Consider the following 21,004-nt stretch of genomic DNA (forward strand, 5'->3'; position numbering starts at 1 on the left):
TATAATAACTGGAAGGCTGTTATGGACACAAACAAAAACCTTAGAGAATATGAGACCATGGTATTTGCCTAATTCAGAGCCAACACATGTTTCGCTCACCTCTTATGTGAGCAGTCTTCCAAAAGTGGACAAACACGGGTCCGATCAAGACAGTTCATTGTAATAATTTTGGGCGCACGTCTCCTTCTTCATTTATTTGAACAATAAATGACCGATTTCAAAGTTATATAACTCATTGATTTCTAATCAAACATAACGATAAATAATACTGAATCGATCAAAACATTTGATGCGTAATTGATATTAATTAATTGAATATAAACAATGGGCAGCCAAGGAACAAACTCAAAATTGAAGGGAGAAGTCGACTCACTTACTCAAATTCTCGTCCGATGACAAGTGAAAAATTTGGACAATTGAACCAAAGAAGTGAATCACTGATATAAACATCAAGGTGAAGAAGCTCTTAAACCCAGTCAGCTCATTAAAAATCATTACATCAACAAAACACTTGATAATAAGAAAATAACCAAAACAATAGTTTACCAATTGACACCGCTCATATTTTTAAGTGGAATGCCAGATGGCCACGACGATTATAGCAACTATTGAACGTTAGCATCCCATCGTTTAAATTCAATTAATTATTATCAATTACATATCAAAGAAAACATTGTTTTTAAATCGATTCGGTATCATTTGATGTGAAATAAATATGATTAAAATCCAATAGCTTATTCGACATTGAAATCGCTCATTTATTATATCTATTAGACCAGGAAACAGAGGCGAAAGGGGGCCTAAAAAACAAAATAAGTAATTCATATAATACCCGCGATTTTACTGTTGTAAAGATAATAGAAAAGACCTCTCATCTTGTGAATATCGAAAAAAGTGATGCGTTATGATTTTTTATCTACAATTAAGCCCAAAAAAATCAAATTATTTTAGTTCTATAGAATGCAGAGAAAAATTTTGTAGAGACAAAATATACGTCTTAAAAATAAAATAATAAGATGACACGTAATTCACTAAAATTACTTTTTAATTAAAAAGTTGTAAACGTTAAAAATAATCTTTACTTATAATTATTAATAATTTTTTTAACAATTATAAAAATTATGTACAACCTATTGAAATTTGTAGGCTGTATAGGTAGGTTCAAAATTGATATAGACCGCCGTCAAACTGTCTTATTTACTTCCCTCTTTCAACTTGCTAACTAGCCTAGAGCGATTTCTGACAGAACGCCTATTTTTACTTACGACAGAGATTGTAGAGAATATCGTAAACATAGAAGAGAGATGTCAGGTAGGAATTGCAGCGAACGCTAATAAAGAAATAGGAATTACATTACACCAGTTAATGTGTAACAGAAAAAGATGCAGACAAGCAGAATTTGAGCATATTGCCAGCATCGGACTTTAAAGATAGTTCAACATACTCAGGAATTTAGTTTAGCAAAGACGCTCATTTAAAGATATAGTTCCAATCAGGCAAAAAAAAACTTTTGGGTGTTTCATTCCCACCAGCCACTAATGCTGGTGGGCGCACAGTCCCTCCGACTATGCTGGAAGGTAGAGCGGAAGGCCCTCGTCAACCTCCTTTCAGGAATCGTGGGAATGGGTGGGTGGTGGTTCGGGTGAGAAAGATGAGACGGACGAAATGAAGACAGAAGAGAGTGAAAGATTATCTGAATATTACTGCCTCAGCATTTCCCCAAGTGATCCAAGTAAACCACAGAAAAACTTGGACCAAGGCAGACGGACCCGGACGAATCGAAACCGGCGTCCTCCCGAAAGCCAAGCAATGGTCTAGCCCTCTAGACCATACCGCTCGGTATCCAATCAGGCAGTTATAAAGCCGACCCTGATCTTTTGCTTACCTCTGCAACCTCTGACCGCTGCACCGCCTACTATTATTCGGTTATATCTTTTCACTTTTTCGGCATTATTCATGAAACATTTCTTGACTTAACTAGGGCGTGTTCAAAACGCAGCAAATGACCAAGTGCAAACAAGAAATAAAAGATATACTTCGTTTACTTTCTCTAGCGATGTGCCCCTTCCACGGTCTTGGATGCGCGCTGGCAAAATCGTAATCATTATACTCTCGACTCTTGTTCATTAAACATACTTTTTCATACAGCACTTGCCAAAAGTTTTGTTCAATCATGAATAGTAGTGCAAGTCGAAAACAAGCGTTAAAGCCCTAATATGTATTCAAATATAAATAAACATCTCATTGATATTTTCAGTAGTAATTGGTACCAATAACCGCACATTTGAGCAATGCAATTTTAGTGGATAAAATGGTCAATTTTTCCGTGCAATACTGTACGTATTATACGCCCTTCACCGGTTAAGAGTTTGGCCGAGAGTTGTCTCCTTTCTTTTCTGACCTAGTGCTGTTCTTTTCTACTTTGCGCCGGTCAAACTGAAGGTCACATCACTACAGAAAGTAAACGAAGTATACATGTACCTTATTGCGCGATGTAAAACAACCGCGATGTGTAATAAATTTGCAATTTTCTTGAAACATCTTATCTATCTTTATACGATTATTTTATAAAATGTTTAAAAATCACGAAAGGCGAAATAAGGTTTTCTCAACAAATAACAAATACAGCTGTACTTATTATTTCCTATGTGTAAGACTCCTCGAACCACAATAAGTAGGCTTTGATTAACGCACCATTTAATAATTGGTTTCTTTTCTTAATCATTAAATGAAATCGCAGATTACTCAATACTTAGTAAACTTGAAATTCAATTATGTGTATCATTTTTTTATAGTGCTGTAATACATGCCTAATTGTATTTAAAGTACTTGTTTTAATTATTTATCTACAAGTATCGTCATTTTCTTGATAAAAATTTGACATTTCTTAATTAACGAAGCAATCTACTTTATCCATATCATCTGACAAAAATATGATTATAAAAATTAACGTCTTTCACTGAAACTATGCTTGCTTCTACATGAGTGGTGCTCAACGCAAGAATGCGATAAACAAAAAGACATGTTTAAAAATGGCTAGTGTTCACATTTGGATATTTATTACAAGGAGTTGAAATATTACATATCCATTATCATCATATTATTAGTTGTAAATTAATTTTACGGACGCCGTCTTTTAAGGCTGAAAATCCCTAACAAAATTAACCCCAAGAATTTTAATACAAGCTTAACCCTATACATGTACACGAAAATAAGTTTATAATAATCCCCTTGTTATTTAAGCAAGAGCATTTTTTTTTAATAAAATTGTGCGAAAAGCGCAGCTTTGTATTTATCTGTAAAAACGACATATCTTTAGTTACCAAAACAGCTAAAGCTGAAGATTGAACCCTACGGTCGCCCCTGCTTATACTTTGTTCAATGAAGTACGTATATGCTGAATATTATTCCACCACTAATGCTTATTTTATGATAAATAGTTGGATAGGTTTGTTAAAAATAGCACATTTCAAATTCTTGTTTTATAAATTAGCAATTGCAAACCTAGTAAAGGAAAGTTTGCTTTTTCGAATAAACATTTGGACAACGCAATTATAAGCAAACGAGTGCGTTAATTGGCGCGAAGATGCCAAGTACATTCCGTACTAACGAAGGAGTTTCAGTTACGTTAATTAGATTTTCGTAATCTTGAATTCCCTTGTGTAGAAATAAGATGAATGAAAAAATATGAACATACAAAATAATACTGAATTTACGTCTAACGAACAGAAGACATAATATCATTATTGTATGTAATTAGTAAAACTGAAGAAGTGAACTGCGAAGGTCGCGAAACAAAAGTATTCTTTTTTGAAAAAGTATCCGTAAATTTCCCCCTACTATTGTTCTGATCTAATTTTCTTTTGAAATTCTTTTCCCATTTTCCTAGTTCTTCTACTATTTTCGTATTTACGTTCTGTAATATCCTTGTAATTTGTGTCGATATCCTTTTGGTATCCCTTGATAGGTACTCTCATAGAACTTTTGATATCTCATTAGGTATATCCTTCTATTTCCTTCATTGTTGTCAAGAGCCTAGACAATCCCAATCAACTTCACCAATGGCTTTTACTTCTCGTGGTAAACCATTTGCAAGATAGTATATTTTATACAAAATATCTCCTTTTAGAAGGATATCCTTCTCACTCACTGAGCATGATTGGGACATACACTCAATGTTTTCTTGATATCCTTGATATTTTCCGATGATATTTCTAATAATCTTGTGCTATTGTAGAGAACATTAAAGGTGTACACTTGACACCCCCCGTGGTTTAACCCCCGACAAAATGATGTAATATTTCCTAATAGTTTCAGTTTGATATCTATATTTAATAATCATTGTTTAGTATTGTATACATGTGTACAGCATATTTAAATTTGTTTGAATTGTGACCTTGAAGAAATCTGCGCGAAGATAGACAGAATACACACTAGGCGTGAGTAAGACAGAAATAGTTGGAACAAGCTTGAACGAGCAGAGCTCTCGATGGGCGGTCTTAGGAGATCGGCTAGAAATGTACAGTACTAGACGAAAATGTTTAGCATTTTCTTAAAACAAAAATGTATATAAATTAACAATAGAAAATACAGCATATTCTTAAATTTTAACGAGGTAGTTTAAATAATTTTGCAAATGCTACTGTACAATTTAGTCTAGCTCTTGCTCGATGTTCGGTGAAGAAATGAGCTTCGCAGACAAATATGATTGAATTTGGAATTATGCTACGGCGCATCCTAATAAAGGGAAGGGGCATATCTCTAACTTCTTAAAACGAACAGTATCTTCTTAGGATTGCAATGGGGGCAAGTAGGTGACCACTATTATCGGGGATACTCTTCCATCTCCAAAAATGTTGGATTTCTGAGGTCCTGGTCTCTTTCGCGAGGAGGGAGCTGTTTTAGAGAGATTTGATCGCATTTTTCTCTACATTTCCTCAGCATGGTACAATCGCTAAGTATTAACGCCAGCAATGTCCACAATTTAAGTAAATAGCAGCTACCACAATTTTTTTTTGGCCGAATTCATATCGTGTATGCAGCAATTTATTTGCTCAACAAATCAACTATTCCCATTTTCTTTTATTAATAAAAAAGAGGTACGGTTAGATGTTTTCTTTTTATTTTCAACAGTAACCTTTCTTATGCCTAGTAATACAATGGAAACATGCTTGGAAGTAACTGAAACAACTGTGTTGTTATTCCAGCGTACCACGACTATTTCTTATTTCTTATCAAACTGGTGGTAAAAAAACTCCCTCTTTTCTTGTTTTTGCATTTATTTTGCTGTCAACACAGAACATTTGACTGTACTTGTTTCGAGTACTGCTCTTATGGCTTTCAATTCGAGTTCTCCGAGCTCACGCAGTAATCCACGACTAACGAAGAAGTTTTTAAAGAAAATTTCATATTTCTCGTACGTAAGTACTGGTCTGAAGGAATTACTGAAATTAATGTCTTTATTACCCGCAAACTCAAGTGCGGCGAATGGGATTCAGCCTATATGTTGAATTTTAATAGGGGAAAAAGGGGTGAGGATGTAATTTGTTACTTCAAATAAAATTCAATGTATGAAATTGACAATTTAATGTCTAAAAGTTTCGTATTTTGAGAAACGAATTCGTCCATCAATTTTTCATGATCAATTCCATCAACGACATGATTTATGTCGGGCCCATCGTTGATTGAATGCAACTTTTAATAAGTTTTATTAATGTTAAAAAACTATTCATTTGTACAGGAAGAACCGAGAATTTTAAAAATTCCGGTGCAACACTGTCTGCTCAATTGTTTTCTGGTAAAAATTCGACATTGTCTTTTATTATCTCTTCTTCTTCTTCGACCTTCTCCGTTCTGTTACAATAAACTGATCTAGATACCTTAAACTAGACATTGACATTGACATTCGAAATGTACTGTTTACAATCAGTATCTAGAGATAGCGTAGTGCACTGCAGCTTTGACAACTTTAAATCGGGAAATACAACAATACATAATTTCTTATACCTGACACAGCTCATGTGTTAATTGATCAACACAAACAACAGGTCTTCCGGAGTCATTGGTCTTCTCTATATTACAGCATAAAATTGTGTAACTTAGGTCTTGATGCTTAGGTCACTCATTAGCGTTTATGAGTACATCAATTGGACCGGATACGTTTATCATGGTTCAAGTTTATGCATGGCTTCTTAGGATTACTTGGGCAAATACTGGGGCAGTAATAATATTCCACTGATCACTCTTTTCTGTTTTCATTTTGAAGAGTAGCCTTGGCATTGTATAAAGGAATTCCAGCATCAGAAAATTACTGCTAACACATATTTTCCTGCGGTCACTGGCGTAGCAATGTCTTAATGGGTTCCCTGGTAAGGCTCCCATCTCAAGTGAATAAATATCCTCCTTTTGCGCCCATCGGTCATAAGTCCCTTTTGGCCCTACGCGTTACGGGGTGTACGCTGACGATACCTACAATTTTACTTACTTGTTCTTTATCTATGACTGTTAAACATTTTCGTCGAGTCATTTTATTATTTCCACAAACCAACAACTAACTGACTCATATTAACAAACAGTACATAACATAGAGACTGAATAAGGTTTATCATTACTTTTTATAGGGTCAACTCCAACTTAAGGAGCATGTCATCAAATATCTTAAACCCAGTATATATTTTTTTCTATTTGTAACATATTTTTCTTGTATAAAGTTTAATTAGATTAATCCAATTTTATAGTAAATCCGATAAACGAATTATCAGAAATATTAAGTAAGTTGATGAATTCATAATGATTAATGAATACTGTCCGTTGATATATGCCGTTTAATGGAAATTATCAACATCGGAAAGTTTATTCCAGACGTCCCATGGTTGTGGTTCACGTACCTTTTTTTAATCTTATCACAAAAGAAACAGTTATCTCCTTTATTGGCGAGTTAGTGTGTTGTCGTAAACAAGTAATGATCATAATGATGTAAGTCATTTTCTATCAGTTGTCTTGTTTTGTTTTAAAATTTTAGCAAAGCAAAAGGTCAATTAATGGCGGAAAGGTTAATACGTACGTATATGATCTTGACAACTTAAGTAGTGCAAAATATTAGAACTAAATAAAACAAAAACTATGTTGTAATAACTATCTACTATCATCAAGAACGTTCAGAAAAAGAATCACTGGAATTGATTAAATTAAAAGTAATTGCAATTTTTATAGAAACATTGCTTTTAGTTTTATTGTAATTGTATTGCACTTTAACTGACTCTTAAAAATAAATGAAACCGTCGTGATACTGGTGATATTAATCTAATGACTCCAAAAAACTGGAGTTCCAGGCGGTCGGACGAGCTAGCGGAGGGGAATAGTCTGTGTGGTGGTGATGGATACCGATTCATTGGAGGAATTTTGACTGATTTTATGACCCTTTTCGTACTTTTAATTATGTGGTTATAAAATGCTGTGCGAAATGCGAAAACAATACAACTATAAATACGATAATTTTTCGCCTACTGGCAGTCACCAATGCACCTCAGTGATTTTATCGAAAACGTACCTATAAATATTTTTTAATAAAAAAAAACTACCACTTGTGCGTACTAAACACTACACTTTCTGAATTATTCCTGCAGTAAATTAAAAATCGATTTTATTCGTGCATGACGCATTTGTTTCGTTTTTGAGCTATGTCAGGTGACAGCTTTTGTTTTTCCGATTTAAAATTTTTGTAAGGCTCAATACGCGAAATAAACACATTTCCGCATATTCACCAATTTTTGTTTTTCACCACTTTTTTCTATCTATACTGAATCCCATGTGGACTATATCTCCGTATAAGAAATAAATTTTACAGTGATGTATATGTTCGTTATCGAGTCGAATCAAATTTCATCAATCTACTAAATACTTACGAGTTTATCGAGCAAATAACTGGCTGGGAAAATGAAGGGTATGTAAAGCACCATGTATACTAATGAAGTCCAATCCACTACAGAGTAAGAAACGGAATAATAATCCCTTATAACATCTGCTATGATTGAAAATTGAATCCACTGCACAGAATTTGTTGCAGAGTAAGCTACAAATATGGCCAAAATGAACCATCGTACCCCGTACATTCGACATTCGTCAGCTTTTAAGGGTTGTTGAGCTTGTCCATTGAGCATTTCATCGTCGCTCTGCATATTTTCTTATCTGCAACTAAAATTTCTTTCTTTACAATTAATCTTTCAAAGAAAAATTAAAAAGATTACATTCTATCACCAATAACTAATTATGAAGGCAGTGTTGTTGAACACGAGAGATAGCATTAAACAACATATTTTTTGGTTATACTGCAATATTGATAAGGACACTCTGTTTATTAGTGTCTTTATGTATTTCCTAAACGTTCGTCATCTATTTTATGTATGATTAATATTCAATCTGTCATATAAACGTAACAAATTCGTAATGCCAATGTCAGATTTGCATTTTTCGCTATCTACAGTTATATACTTATAGACTGATGCTGTTATGGTCTCATCAGGGTGAGACGCACAATGTTTCAGTTATCATGTCGTACTTCTTTATAAGGAACCAATTTCGATTACGTATCTTGTTTGGAGATATATGCTTATTTTGTTTGTAATATTACAAAAACACTAATGATGATTATTAAAATTTCGTAGTGTCGCATTTGAAAACATGATTGCATGATTTATTTTAGTGTTTACAAAAAAAATATTAAAAATGGAACACATAATCACTGTCGCTGATTCAAGATCAAAGTTCATAAAAAACTTTTTTTTTGCAAATTTGGCGATTCCTATGACTCAAAAATGAATTAAGGTCATTATAAAAAATACAACGTGTAATTATACAATACGCTACTGAAGTGAAACTTCTTCAAACACACAAACATACCGGGATAGGGGTTAAGGAATTAGTTTAATGGTATTATTTGTACACTATGAATTTAAATTTTACACTATACATGCAANAACAACCGCCAAAGTTTTTCCAATCTTCATAATTCAGTTTTATCTTTATAACATTGAACAGTAACATCTGGTTATTTCCAAGTAAAAGAGAAAGAAGAAAGAAAATCATCATGAGTACATAATTTTATTTTATTTTACGGATGTATCTTTTCACCCACTAATTCAAACAGCAAAGATGACTTGTTTCGACAAATTATAGAACTCCAGCAGCTGTGTCTGGTATTTTCAATACACCTCAGATACATGCTCAAGATGCGAGGTCTGTGAGTTTTTTATATGGAATTTTGGGTACCTAGATATCTATTACCCGCGACTTCGTTCACGTGAAATAAACAATTAAAATAAAAAAAAATTAGTCTAGACTACTCCGAACTACCTTTTCTTTACATGTCTGTAAAGTCTCAACCCAATCGATTCAGCCGTTTCGAAGATAAGCCCGAATAGACAGCCAGACAAGCAAAAAAATTTTTAGCATACAAATGAACATAAGGCAGATATTTCGATATTACAGACAAGTACATCAGTTTAATGTAGATAATAAGTAGATGTGTAGATAAGATTTTGACAACTCTTATGGGTATCAAATTTCTCAAAAACTGGTGCTGAGCGAAAGTTTTTTCAAATTTCATACAAAACAATCTCCAATTGAGGATAAAGTGTTGAAACGTGTTTTACATTTTTATGTGGAATTTTGGTTTTTATGTTTTAATTAAAACAGTGTTTTGCTATTATAATAAAGCTTAAAAGAGTTAAACTATAAAACTAGTTTTCTTAAGATATACGGTTTTATTGGAAAAAGAAATTTCAAGCTCTTTATGGAAAATCAGTTAGAAAAATGTACTTAATCACATAAATAATAAATTGACCAATTATTGATTACACAATGAACCACTTTTTCATATTCGTATATATAATTTATATTAACTCCTCAATTTGTCATCTTACAGTACATTTTTGGGTTTATGTTACGAAAAAAATTAATTCAATAGAATCTTATAAAGACCTCGAGCTTGAGATGTACATATGGGATCATATTATATATTAATATTGTAGTCAACTAAAATTGATTTATAGAAATTCCATTTCGGTAACAGTTTTCTAAAAGAAAACACACTGAACAGTACCTACACTATTTTTAAAGAGTGATGTAGAAGGTACGGAGGAAGTGAGCAAAATCAACATCGCCTATTTTGCACTGATTCGGTACAACCTGCCTAAGGTTGTCATCACATTTATCGATACGACAACTACACAACAACGAAAACGACAACGATACCGAAAACGCGTAATCTCTTGTAAGTAAATGAGAGTGGTTTCACACTTATCTATCGATTTATCGGTACCCTATCGTTACGACATGTCGACGTGCAGCAGTTACTGGGTTCGTGTCGTAAACGACTTGCAATTTTTCTGTTTGTACAATTGTAGAATTCTGATTGTTTTTTTGTTGAAACTAAGAAAAATTGCCGGATGCAAATACGTTGCAATAGCATTAACTGAACTAATGCAATCAAAGCCTTGTCTTTGGGGTAAACCCAAAAAATAACCTAGGCAAAATACTTAGGGACAAAAGATAGAGGGCAGTTTTTCAATATTTTGAAGTTGAATATGAATAATAAGACGTAATATAGCAAATATAACTGTATGTGCCGAGTCGTTGTATGTGCGATATGCCTAGCTGTACTGATATTGCACAAATGTGAAAACTCCTTAAATTTTATTTTAGTACCCCGAGATAAAAATATTCAGTCTCCCAGAGTTTCTGAAAATGAGACTCGAGTCTCCGTCTCTCACCGAATCTCTCTGGTGTCGTTGAGAGAGACTGTCAAAGAAACTGTTTAGCGTCTCTGAACAAGAGACTCGAGTCGCTCAAAGAGAGATCCTCATTTCGTATCCAGTCTCTAAACGGGATAGTTGAATTTCTGAACGAGAGACTCGAATCTCTGAATTAACAATTTTATCGTTCGAGTTTCTCATACATAGACTGCGAGAGACCCATAAAAATACCTAGGCAATAACCGAGAGATTGTGAAAGACTGTAAGAGGCGCTCTCAGAGACGCTGAAAGACTCTGAGAGACTGGAGAGAGACAGAAAATTTTGGTCTAGGGACTCTACGTGAATAGTCATCAATTTTTACTTGATTTATGTCACTTACTTGATTTCCAAAAACTCCAATACTGCATGCTGATGAGACTTGACTTGGACCGAACCACACAGCTGCAAGTCGAGCTGGTATTGATAAAATAAAAATTTGAGACAAGGCCACAATCGCTTGACCCAAGAACGCCACCCAAAATCTGTCTGGAGCTACAGCGGCTACTTTTATCCATGATCCTAATGTGGTTCCAATACTTCCAATTATAACTGCATACCTGAGACCCTGCAAAATGCATATACGTGTTACATTCGTTTTCTATAATTCAATCCAAAATTTAGCTTATTGATTTTAAATTTGTTTTCTATTATTCGAAAAGCATATCAAAATATGTATTAGTAACATCAAAAGCACTAAACGATAAAATTGCTCTTATCTTTGTTAACTTTAATCACCAAAATCTGACAAATTGGTTGTGACGGAGGCATAATTACTGAAGATTCAACAGATAATAAATATAATTATTAAAGTGAAACTTTTGCAAGTTTCATCCCTCCTAATAACGACTACCGCTGATGTGAGGGCAGTCCCTCCGATCTACACTATAGTCTAGTGTGGGTAATAGGGGTCGTATTAAACTAGCCTAAACAGTGGCAACCTTCTTATTAACCAACTGATTGTAATACAAGTTACTGTTATCCTTCAAAGCAGATATTTGTAAATTCCCTCCTCTTTTTCCTTACGTCCCTTCTTTTTCCCTATCAATTATATTCGAAGAGGTCCATGGGATTTTCGAAATTTTGAAACCTCATTCTAATGGAAAGTCTACCTTCTGAAGGAAAGTCCGCTTTAATCTCCATTTAGGAATCGTAGGAATGGGCGATCGTTGGGGAGAAATAGACGAGACACAAGAAAAGGGAAATATTATTTATTTATCTGTGGAATATTAGTATCCCAGAATTTGCCTAAATCATTTAACGAAAGCACAAAAAATTTAACTAGGGCAGACAGATCCGCAATGGAACCCGTGTCTTCTCGAACGTCAAGTCACGATACATATACATACATATATAATGTGTCTTAAGTACTGCTATAGCTCGCAACAAACCAAAATGTTTACCGAATACAGTAATTTCATATTCCTTTTTATGACTTGCGAGCAAAGTGTCACTTTTATGCTCGCAAGCGGTTAATTTTGAAATTCGAAAAAGATGTACGCAAGTGATGCAGGGTACGAGTGAGAAACATGGACGGTGGGCGCGGCGGAAGAAAAAAGATTAGAAGTATTCGAAATATGGTGTTATAGGCGAATGATGATGATACTGTGGATAGAGAAGGTTAGAAATGAAGAGGTATTAGAAAGAATATAAGACAACAGAGATGGAAGTCAATAAGGAATAGGCGAGATTTGGTAGAACACCTTCTCAGGCATGAAGGTCTAGTCAGGCAAATATTACAAGCAGAAACAGGAGTTAAGAGCACTAGAGGTAGACCTAGATTAGTTTTAGAGAAATGCGACTGACGACTTTGCATAATTTGGTAAACTGTGGAATATCTCTTTCAACCACGTTTATCTTAAAATATTACCTGCTTCCCTAAAAATTGTCCTGAACCAACCCAAGTCTCAAATCTTCAAAGGTTTGAAATTGGATTTATTGAATTTATATTATCTTATTATTTAAACATCTCCTTAATCTACGTCATATTTTTCAAAAGATAATGCCGCCTTTTAAGCTTCGTTTTTACGGTGATGCTAGTCTCACAAAAGTATTTTTATCACAGGAACCTCGATAGTTCTGTGAACAAGTGAGATGTCTACACAATAAACAGTGTTGTGACAGTAAATTCAATAGCAAAATGACCGAAATTGAGATATTAATTGCAATACCAGATGCTGTTGCTGGCGAAATCATTAAAATTGTAAAAAGATTAAGAGAATGTGGGTGAGACAGTAGATTCGAGGAACGAATACATCGGGTGCTTCTATTAATGTTGCATTTTGACTGTACTAGTTCATTCCCAGGTTTTTGCAATAAACGCTTGTTCTCACTATCGGTATATTTCTGCTTCGAATATTCTTTCTGTGTGCTAAGAACTCTATATTATAAATATCTCAAAACAAAAGATAATGTCACAGTGGTCGTATAAACTGTCTGGTTAAACTAGATAGAAGGGATGTTATGGATATGAAATTTTGGATCGGGATCTAAAACAGTTGTTGAAATTGTTATCGGATTATCCTATAGTTTCTGATAATTTGAGTTACGAATGTTCGATTTTTAAGGAACGATTCATAGAAAATACAAAAAAATTATCAGTACTAGTTAGAGTATAATAGAATTTCCTTATGGTAGGTTCTCAATTCGTCTGTAGTAATTGTGAAGAAGAAACCCTTTATAAATCAATAAATGCAATATTAAAGAGTGTTTGAAGAATTAATTGCAATCTAGTTGTTCGTAAAGTATTTATTCCAATGTATAGTTTACCTAATATCTAGATTTTCAAGTATATTGAATATTGCCCTAATCCAAGTTTTGGTTTTCGGAGATACAGCGGTCTGTGAAAGTATTAATGTTTCCTTTATGCACACCTCCCAAAGTGACCTAGTTCAGGTGAATTAATAAATAGCATTATATTTCATTCTGTGTAAATTACATACGCGCGTTAACCCATTTTGTTGGTTTTTAATTTTGTTTAATTAATCTTAAATCTTCAACTATATAATATTCAATTTTAGTCATTTGAACGAACTTATTTTTAAATCTTTAGGTTGACAGAACTACTTGGAAACTATGCGTACGTACAGGGCGTTTCTGAAATAAGTGGTAAGCTTCGGAGGGTGTTAAGGTGCCCCTTTTTAACTCTTTAACGATCTCTATATGCCTCTCGATTCGTTACCGCCCACTTGGAATGCTCTGATGTCTACTGGGGGGCGATAGTCGCCCCCGTTGGGAATCTATGGAGTAAACCCTTCCCGCTCCCTAGGGGAAGCACTGCGTTATGAAAACAACCCCCTTTTAAGTCTCTCACATTAAAAGCATCTACTATTTGCTTAAGATATTACCGTTGTCATTTATCATATACATCACTTAATATTTTGCACGTGTCTTCTTATCTCTATTAATTTTCTGATCTGCTACGTGCTTATTAAATAACTAGTAAACATAGAGAAGTGTTTCTATTTTCAAATATTCGGTAAATACGGTATCGTATAAAATGATATTCTCAGAACGCCATAAAATGTTTGCTAAGTTCTAATAGCGAGTAAGTAGTTGCCTTCTGGCTATGAAGTTCGAGTTAATGAGGATAAATGATTCTGTCGAAAATTATTCCTGGGCGATGCGACATTTAACCGTATAAGGTATGTTCGGAAAATGATGATTGATTGTCTGTTTTTAAAAAATGTGTATGTGAGAGTTTGCGGTGCAGATTACCTACCTTCTCCCAGTAAAGATACCTCAAGGTCCATATAACAGAGGTTGGATTTAAAATTTCGAAGATGTAGGTACAGTTTTGTCAGATCGTCATTCTTAAACACAAACTAACAGTTGCAAAAGTGATTCTTCATAGGAAAACAGTTATAATGGTAATTTAAAGATGACCTTTGAACCTACTGTTTAACATTAAGTATTGATTTTCCTTTGTTGAATGGATGATAGTAGTATATTAAAAAAAAGTTCTATACATATTTACAAAAAAATATCACAAAGCAAAATACATTAAGCTTATAATTTAAACCAATTTAAAGACATTTTTAAATTTTAAACCGACACCTAAACCTTTAAAATTAAATTATACAGCGTTCGAAATATGGTGTTACAGGTGAATGATGAGGATGCCGTGGATAGAGAAGGTTAGAAGTGAAGAGGTATTAGAAACGGTAAGAGAAAAGAAGATTCTATGGAAGTCAATAATAAAAAGGCGAGATAGGTTAGTATCACACCTTCTCAGGCATGAAGGTCTACTCAGGGACATATTATAGGCAGAAACGGAAGAGAGGTAGAGGTAGAGGTAGACCTAGGTTAGATTACTGTTCGCAAATAGTTAAAGATGTGGGTTTATCTAGTTTTAGGGAAATGCAAAGTTTAGCTCAGTATAGGAAAGAGTGGAGGTACGTCTCCAACCAGTCTTAGGACTGACGACCTTATAATTATGACAGAAAAACCAAATTATACTCTTTCTCCCCCTTGCCCCCTGTTCTCCTTTTTAAAATTATCTTTAACCGAGTCATTCTTTCTCACCAACCTAACACATTCTTCTATTGATCTGCCTCCCTCACATCAACCTAACACATGTATTAGATGTTCATCTTTTATTGCACACAGCGTACAGTTTGTTTCTTTGCCTTTCATTAAATACTTGCATCCTTGACATTCTTCTTCTATTCTAAATCTAGTTAGAATATTTATTTTTCTTCCTCCTCCTATATATGCTGGCATTAAATCACCCTGCTAATTATTCCATAACATATTGTAGCGTGCGTCACGCTAACAAATAAAAATGCAGACTCCAGTCTATTTACAAGACTGGAGCTGGATGATGAAGTGACTATGGCTATTTGCAAGTCCAATTGTCAGAAGAAGACTAGTCTGTGTGTAAGACTGATTTATTTAATTGTAAATTGTAAAATGTAAAGTGTTTGTCCAGAAGTTTGGTCCGAGTTGGATGGTTGACCCAATTTGGTCAATCGACAGCGACTCTAGAATGCTGAGTCGTTTGTACACATGATGTGTACTAGTTTAAGTCGGTGAATAGATACAGTTTTCTCCTTGTTGGGCAATTGAACGGTGAATGTGTGGTCGTTCCTGCTGAAAACTTTGAAAAGTCCGTCGTAAGAGAATTGTAGCTGGTTTTTAGGGACATCGTGTCAAATTAGGACGTATTCTGCTGTTTGGAGGTCTTTGTAGATGAATGTCTTCTTTTCCACATGTCGTGTTCTGGATACAGGCTGTAGTAGTTGGAAGTGTTGGCGAAGCTGTTGTATGAAGGTTGATGAGTTATAGTGAAGGTTGAGGTATTGGTCTGTGAGCTTGGTGGAGATAGGAATTCTCCAGGTAGACGTAGTGACTTTCCATATACCATGTCAGCGGTTGTTGCTTTCAAATCCTCCTTCTGTTCGGATGCCTAATAGTAGGGTGGGAAGAATCTGGGTCCAGCTGTTGTTTTGGCTACATGTTATTGCAGCCTTTAATGGGCGATGAAATCGTTCAACCATTTCATTTGCTGCAAGGTGGTATGCCGTAGTATGGATGTGCTTGGTGTTGGTTAGATGCGACAGTTCGTTAAAAATTTGAGATTCGAATTGTTTTCCTTGATCTGTAGGAATCCGTGCACCAAATCTACAAATCCATCCTTTGAAAAAAGCACGTGTTACCGTTGCAGCTTATTGATCATTGATAGGAATTGCTTCGGGATTAGTGGTGAGCTGGGTGAGCTGATCCAGGAGTCAGTAGTTTCTTAAATCTACTAACAATTGACAGTGGGCTAAGAAATCCGCCGCAATTATTGGTTTGTTGACATCCGCAATGCACCATGCGAAATTTCTATGTAAGTCTAAGTTGAGGGACTAGTTGATGTAGCAGTAGGTCGGATTGATGCTTGTAGCGCGAATGATGATTTCTGACGTAGTCCAGGTATTAGCGACTTGGTATATACGTAGATATCAGCACCTGTGTCGACCAGAAATTGCAAACGTGTAACTCTGTCGTAACGGAAAGGGGCCGTTGTATAGGGTGGATATCACTCGTCGCCGCTAGTGATCTGTGTTGTGGTTTTCCGACCGTACTGAACATGGAGAGGCGTACTTGATATCTGCCTTTAAATCTCCGGTAATAATAACACTGACCGTTGAGGTCCATTGTGAGGAAGTTGACCATCTCTACCAGGTTTTGTATTGTGAGACCATTATTGGGGGTTGCACTGGCTATGGTATGTCTGTGGACCGAGTCAATGATGCTGTCGGAAACTTCTGCAACGTCATCCAGGTCCTTGTCTTCCATTGCTGCGAGGATCGGCTGGATGTGGGTTGGAAGGTAACCAGACCAGATGGTTCGTAGAAGGCTGCTGGTGTCGGTGGTACTGCCTAAACTACGTGGAGAGAGAGAGAGAGGGGAAATCTTCAAAATACCCCCAGCCGTCCGTATGACTAGGTAGTATTGGATTCCCGAGAATGAAGTTCTCGTACCTGCCGATCAAAACCTTTCTATCTCAGGCCGTTCTAGGACCAAACAAGGTTCTCTTCAGCAGAATTTATTGCCTATTATCTTTACCTCCCATAGCTATTTTGTCTCCCTATATTCAATTTTCTCTTCGTCCAATATTCTTGCATGATATTCTCCTCTTTTCTGCTCATTTTTCTCATCCTTTTAAATGGGAATGATTGCTTTCATGCAGCGTCAATAGGAACAGTTATGCTCAGTCAACCTCATATTTTAATCTAATAAGGATATATTAACAGGGTGTGGATATTTATAATAAAAGGGTTTGATTGAGATGTTCTAAGGAAAATTGTTTTTGTACATTTTTNGGTATTATTTGTACACTATGAATTTAAATTTTACACTATACATGCCGGAGTTGCCTGTAACGAACGTTGCATTGAAGCGCGCTCACGGCTCAAGCGATCCCCACTATGAACTCGACTACGTGGCCGAGTAGAGGGGGGACATCCGTTGCATGATTTCGTTACATAGCAACTCGCATGAAACGAACTAACCCTACCGTGCGTAAAGAAGTTTCACTTCAAAAATGGGTGATAATCTAATTTTACAAAAATATGATCTCTTCAAGTTTTTACGTACAACGAATAATTCAGGCAAAAATTTATTCCAGGGCGTATACCTATTGCTCTTTGTCTAGCCCATTAATCTAGTCTAGTAACTGAAAGGGTCTATATCTGTCCATACAATATTTATAGCATGAAAATGAACATTTATCAATACTGTAAACGAATTACAACTAAAATTAATGCAAAAAACTACCCATTTTGTATAATTTAATCGATGTAGCTCATACCTCTTCCAAGATAGCAATGCTATCCGAGATAAAAATGTTCAGTCTCTCGAGTCTCCGTCTCTCATCGAGTCTCTAGTGTCGCTGAGACAGACTGTCGAGAGATTGTCAAAAAAACTGTTTAGCGTCTCTGAATGAGAGACTCGAGTCGCCCATAGGAAGATCCTCATTTCGTATCCAGTCTTTGAACGAGAGACTCGAATCTCTCAATAAGTTCAACATATTTTAGAGACCCCAATCTTTCTACGAGAGACTCGAGTTTCTCAATTTTTAAGTTTCATTCATTCAGTCTCTGTGAGAGACTCGAATCTCTGAATTAACAATTTTATCGTTCGAGTCTCTCATACAGAGACTATGAGAGATCCATAAAACACCTAGGCAATAACTGAGAGACTGTGAAAGGCTCTGAGAGACTGGGGAGAGACTGATAATTTTTGTCTAGGGTAGGAGCAGTTAAAGTGGTCACCTTGTATAGTTTTCTTTCATTGTTTAATATGCAAATTTCTAGAAAATAGTTTCGTAATATTTAAAAGTTTAGCTAAAGATACAACGCACATGAAAATATTGATAATATAAATAGATAATACATATAATGTATGTAAAACATTTTATGGTATTTAACACCCAATTTCGAACGAGAACAAATTATCAAGTAAAAGTTTTTAAGAAATAACAATTTTTCTCATTTTCCAATGGAAACTTCACTGTAACGTAAACAGAAAATATTACATAATGTTCATAACTGTTTATCAAAATTCTTCGAAATTTTTGCAGTTTATTGTATTATAAGTAGGTACTTAAGCTTATTATACATAATTTTATGGCAAAAACAATATATATATATAAGTTAGATAAGATTCATTTTTTTCTATTCTTGTTGGTCTGGCAATTTGGCAAAAAAGTTTTATCTGACAGTATAACCCGAGATAAAAATTTTCAGTCTCTCAGAGTCTTTGAAAGCGAGACTCGAGTCTCTGTCTCTCATCATCGCTGAAAGAGACTGTCGAGAGACTCAAAAAAACTGTTTAGCGTCTCTGAACGAGAGACTCGAGTCGCTCATTGACAGATTATCATTTCGTATCCAGTCTGAACGAGAGACTCGAGTCTCCAAATTTTTGAGTTTTATTCGTTCAGTCTCTCTGGGCGAGAGACTGGAATCTCTGAATTAACAATTTTATCGTTCGAGTCTCTCATACAAAGACTGTGAGAAATCCATAAAAACACCTAGGCAATAACTGAGAGACTGTGAAAGACTCTGAGAGACTGAAGAGAGACTGAAAATTTTTGTCTAGGGAACGTACAATATTAGAAAAAGAATCAAGGTCATTAAGTGTGGTAACATACACACGTTAGGGTAAGAAACGGAAAATAGTATAATGTTTGCTTCTAAAATGTATTCTTTTATCATCTGTAACTTTTATTCGATGTGTTCTAATCATAAAATATTACTAAGAAGTTTTGACATTTTCAGTTTGTCGGACAGAAGAAAAGGTTTTTTTAGCAAATCTTCTGTTTGTATCTATAATTACTGTACTCTAAATAGACGTTTAAGATAAACAGATCCATCATATTTTATTTGGAAAAGGAAACTTTTATTTACAATATTCAAACAGGTTGTTATAAAAAACATTGACTGATATCGTTATTAACGTAATTTATTATTGTTTTTTCCGTGTATCTAGACATTTAACGTAATAGTTGATAGATTCAGGGTATGACAGATGGAAGTAAATAATATAGTTAATAATACATCACAAACGTCTCGTAGGAAATAAAATAAAGTAGTGTAATTCATCATTAACGTTAAGTTAAGCTGATAGGTAGAATAAAGCAAAATTGTTAAAATTTGATAGCAGCTCTCTCGGAAATCATGTTCTAAAATAACGTCCTTAAGTGTTTGTCAAAGAGATCTAGTGTTTTTCTTTCTATTTATATCGTTATCTTGCATATAATAACTACCTGCATCGGCCTTTTCAAAAATAAACTTAATTCACGAAAAACGTTATTTTTTTAAGTACAGGTAGGTAATCCATCACTCTTAAAATAGCAATTTATCTGTTACCATACCATTACACTAACATGTAGGTACTTCATAACAACAGTAATTGTTTAATTTTCTATTTTTCTCAGAATTTTTGTTCTGTCGCTGTGACTGCTAGTTGAATGAATTCATTTCAAGCAATTTCAATAGTAGGGAAATTTAGTGAAATAGTAAGTTTTCTAAATGATAATTAAATAATAAGAAATGAATGGAAAATCATCATGTTCTTTTAAATAACGGTCAATTGAAAAGTACCCGGCCTAAAATAGTAAAACACATTTTTTTTGCAAAATTCGTTTTTTTTATTCAACATAATTCTCTTCAAGGGTGATACACTGATTATAGCGATCCTCCAACTTTTCGATACCATTTTTGTAGTACGATTTGTCCTTTGCTTCAAAATAGGCCTCAGTTTCGGCGATCACCTCTTCATTCGACGAAAATTTTTTCCCAACGAGCATTCTTTTGAGATCTGAGAACAGGAAGTAGTCGCTGGGGGCCAGATCTGGAGAATACGGTGGATGCGGAAGCAATTCGAAGCCCAATTCATGAATTTTTGCCATCGTTTTCACTGACTTGTGAGACGGTGCATTGTCTTGGTGAAGCAGGACTTTCTTTTTCTGCAAATGCGGTCGTTTCTCGGCGATTTCGTCCTTCAAACGGTCCAATAACGCTATGTAATAGTCGCTGTTGATGGTCCTTCCTTTTTCAAGGTAGTCAATGAAAATTATTCCACGCGCATCCCAAAATACAGACGCCATAACCTTGCCAGCCGACTGTTGCGTTTTTGCACGCTTTGGAGCGGGTTCATCGTGTGCAGTCCACTCCGATGACTGTCGATTGGACTTCGGAGTGAAATGATGGAGCCATGTTTCATCCAT

The 21,004-nt window shown here is 34.9% G+C and overlaps 2 protein-coding genes across 2 annotated transcripts in view; both read right to left on the reverse strand.

Moving 5' to 3' along the window:
• The window catches only part of LOC108742734 (uncharacterized MFS-type transporter C09D4.1-like), a 39,228-nt gene extending 21,805 nt beyond the window's left edge, over window positions 1-17,423 (reverse strand). Inside the window, exons 1-3 of the mRNA XM_025978788.1 lie at window positions 17,341-17,423; window positions 16,876-17,158; window positions 11,132-11,389 (exon numbers count right to left, since the gene is read on the reverse strand). Of these exons, the coding sequence (XP_025834573.1) occupies window positions 11,132-11,389; window positions 16,876-17,158; window positions 17,341-17,423 (624 nt within the window). The remainder of the gene's footprint in view (window positions 1-11,131; window positions 11,390-16,875; window positions 17,159-17,340) is intronic.
• Window positions 702-8,542, reverse strand: LOC108742738 (uncharacterized MFS-type transporter C09D4.1-like). Its single transcript, XM_025978783.1, has 3 exons — window positions 8,247-8,542; window positions 7,905-8,193; window positions 702-800 (listed from the first exon to the last, which is right to left on the reverse strand). The coding sequence occupies exons 2-3, from the start codon at window positions 8,175-8,177 to the stop codon at window positions 771-773; spliced, it is 303 nt and encodes a 100-aa protein (XP_025834568.1). The 5' UTR covers window positions 8,178-8,193; window positions 8,247-8,542; the 3' UTR covers window positions 702-770.
• Window positions 17,424-21,004: the final 3,581 nt, after the last annotated feature.

Source organism: Agrilus planipennis, unplaced genomic scaffold, assembly GCF_000699045.2.
Source record: "Agrilus planipennis isolate EAB-ADULT unplaced genomic scaffold, Apla_2.0 scaffold366, whole genome shotgun sequence".
Taxonomy (NCBI): domain Eukaryota; kingdom Metazoa; phylum Arthropoda; class Insecta; order Coleoptera; family Buprestidae; genus Agrilus; species Agrilus planipennis.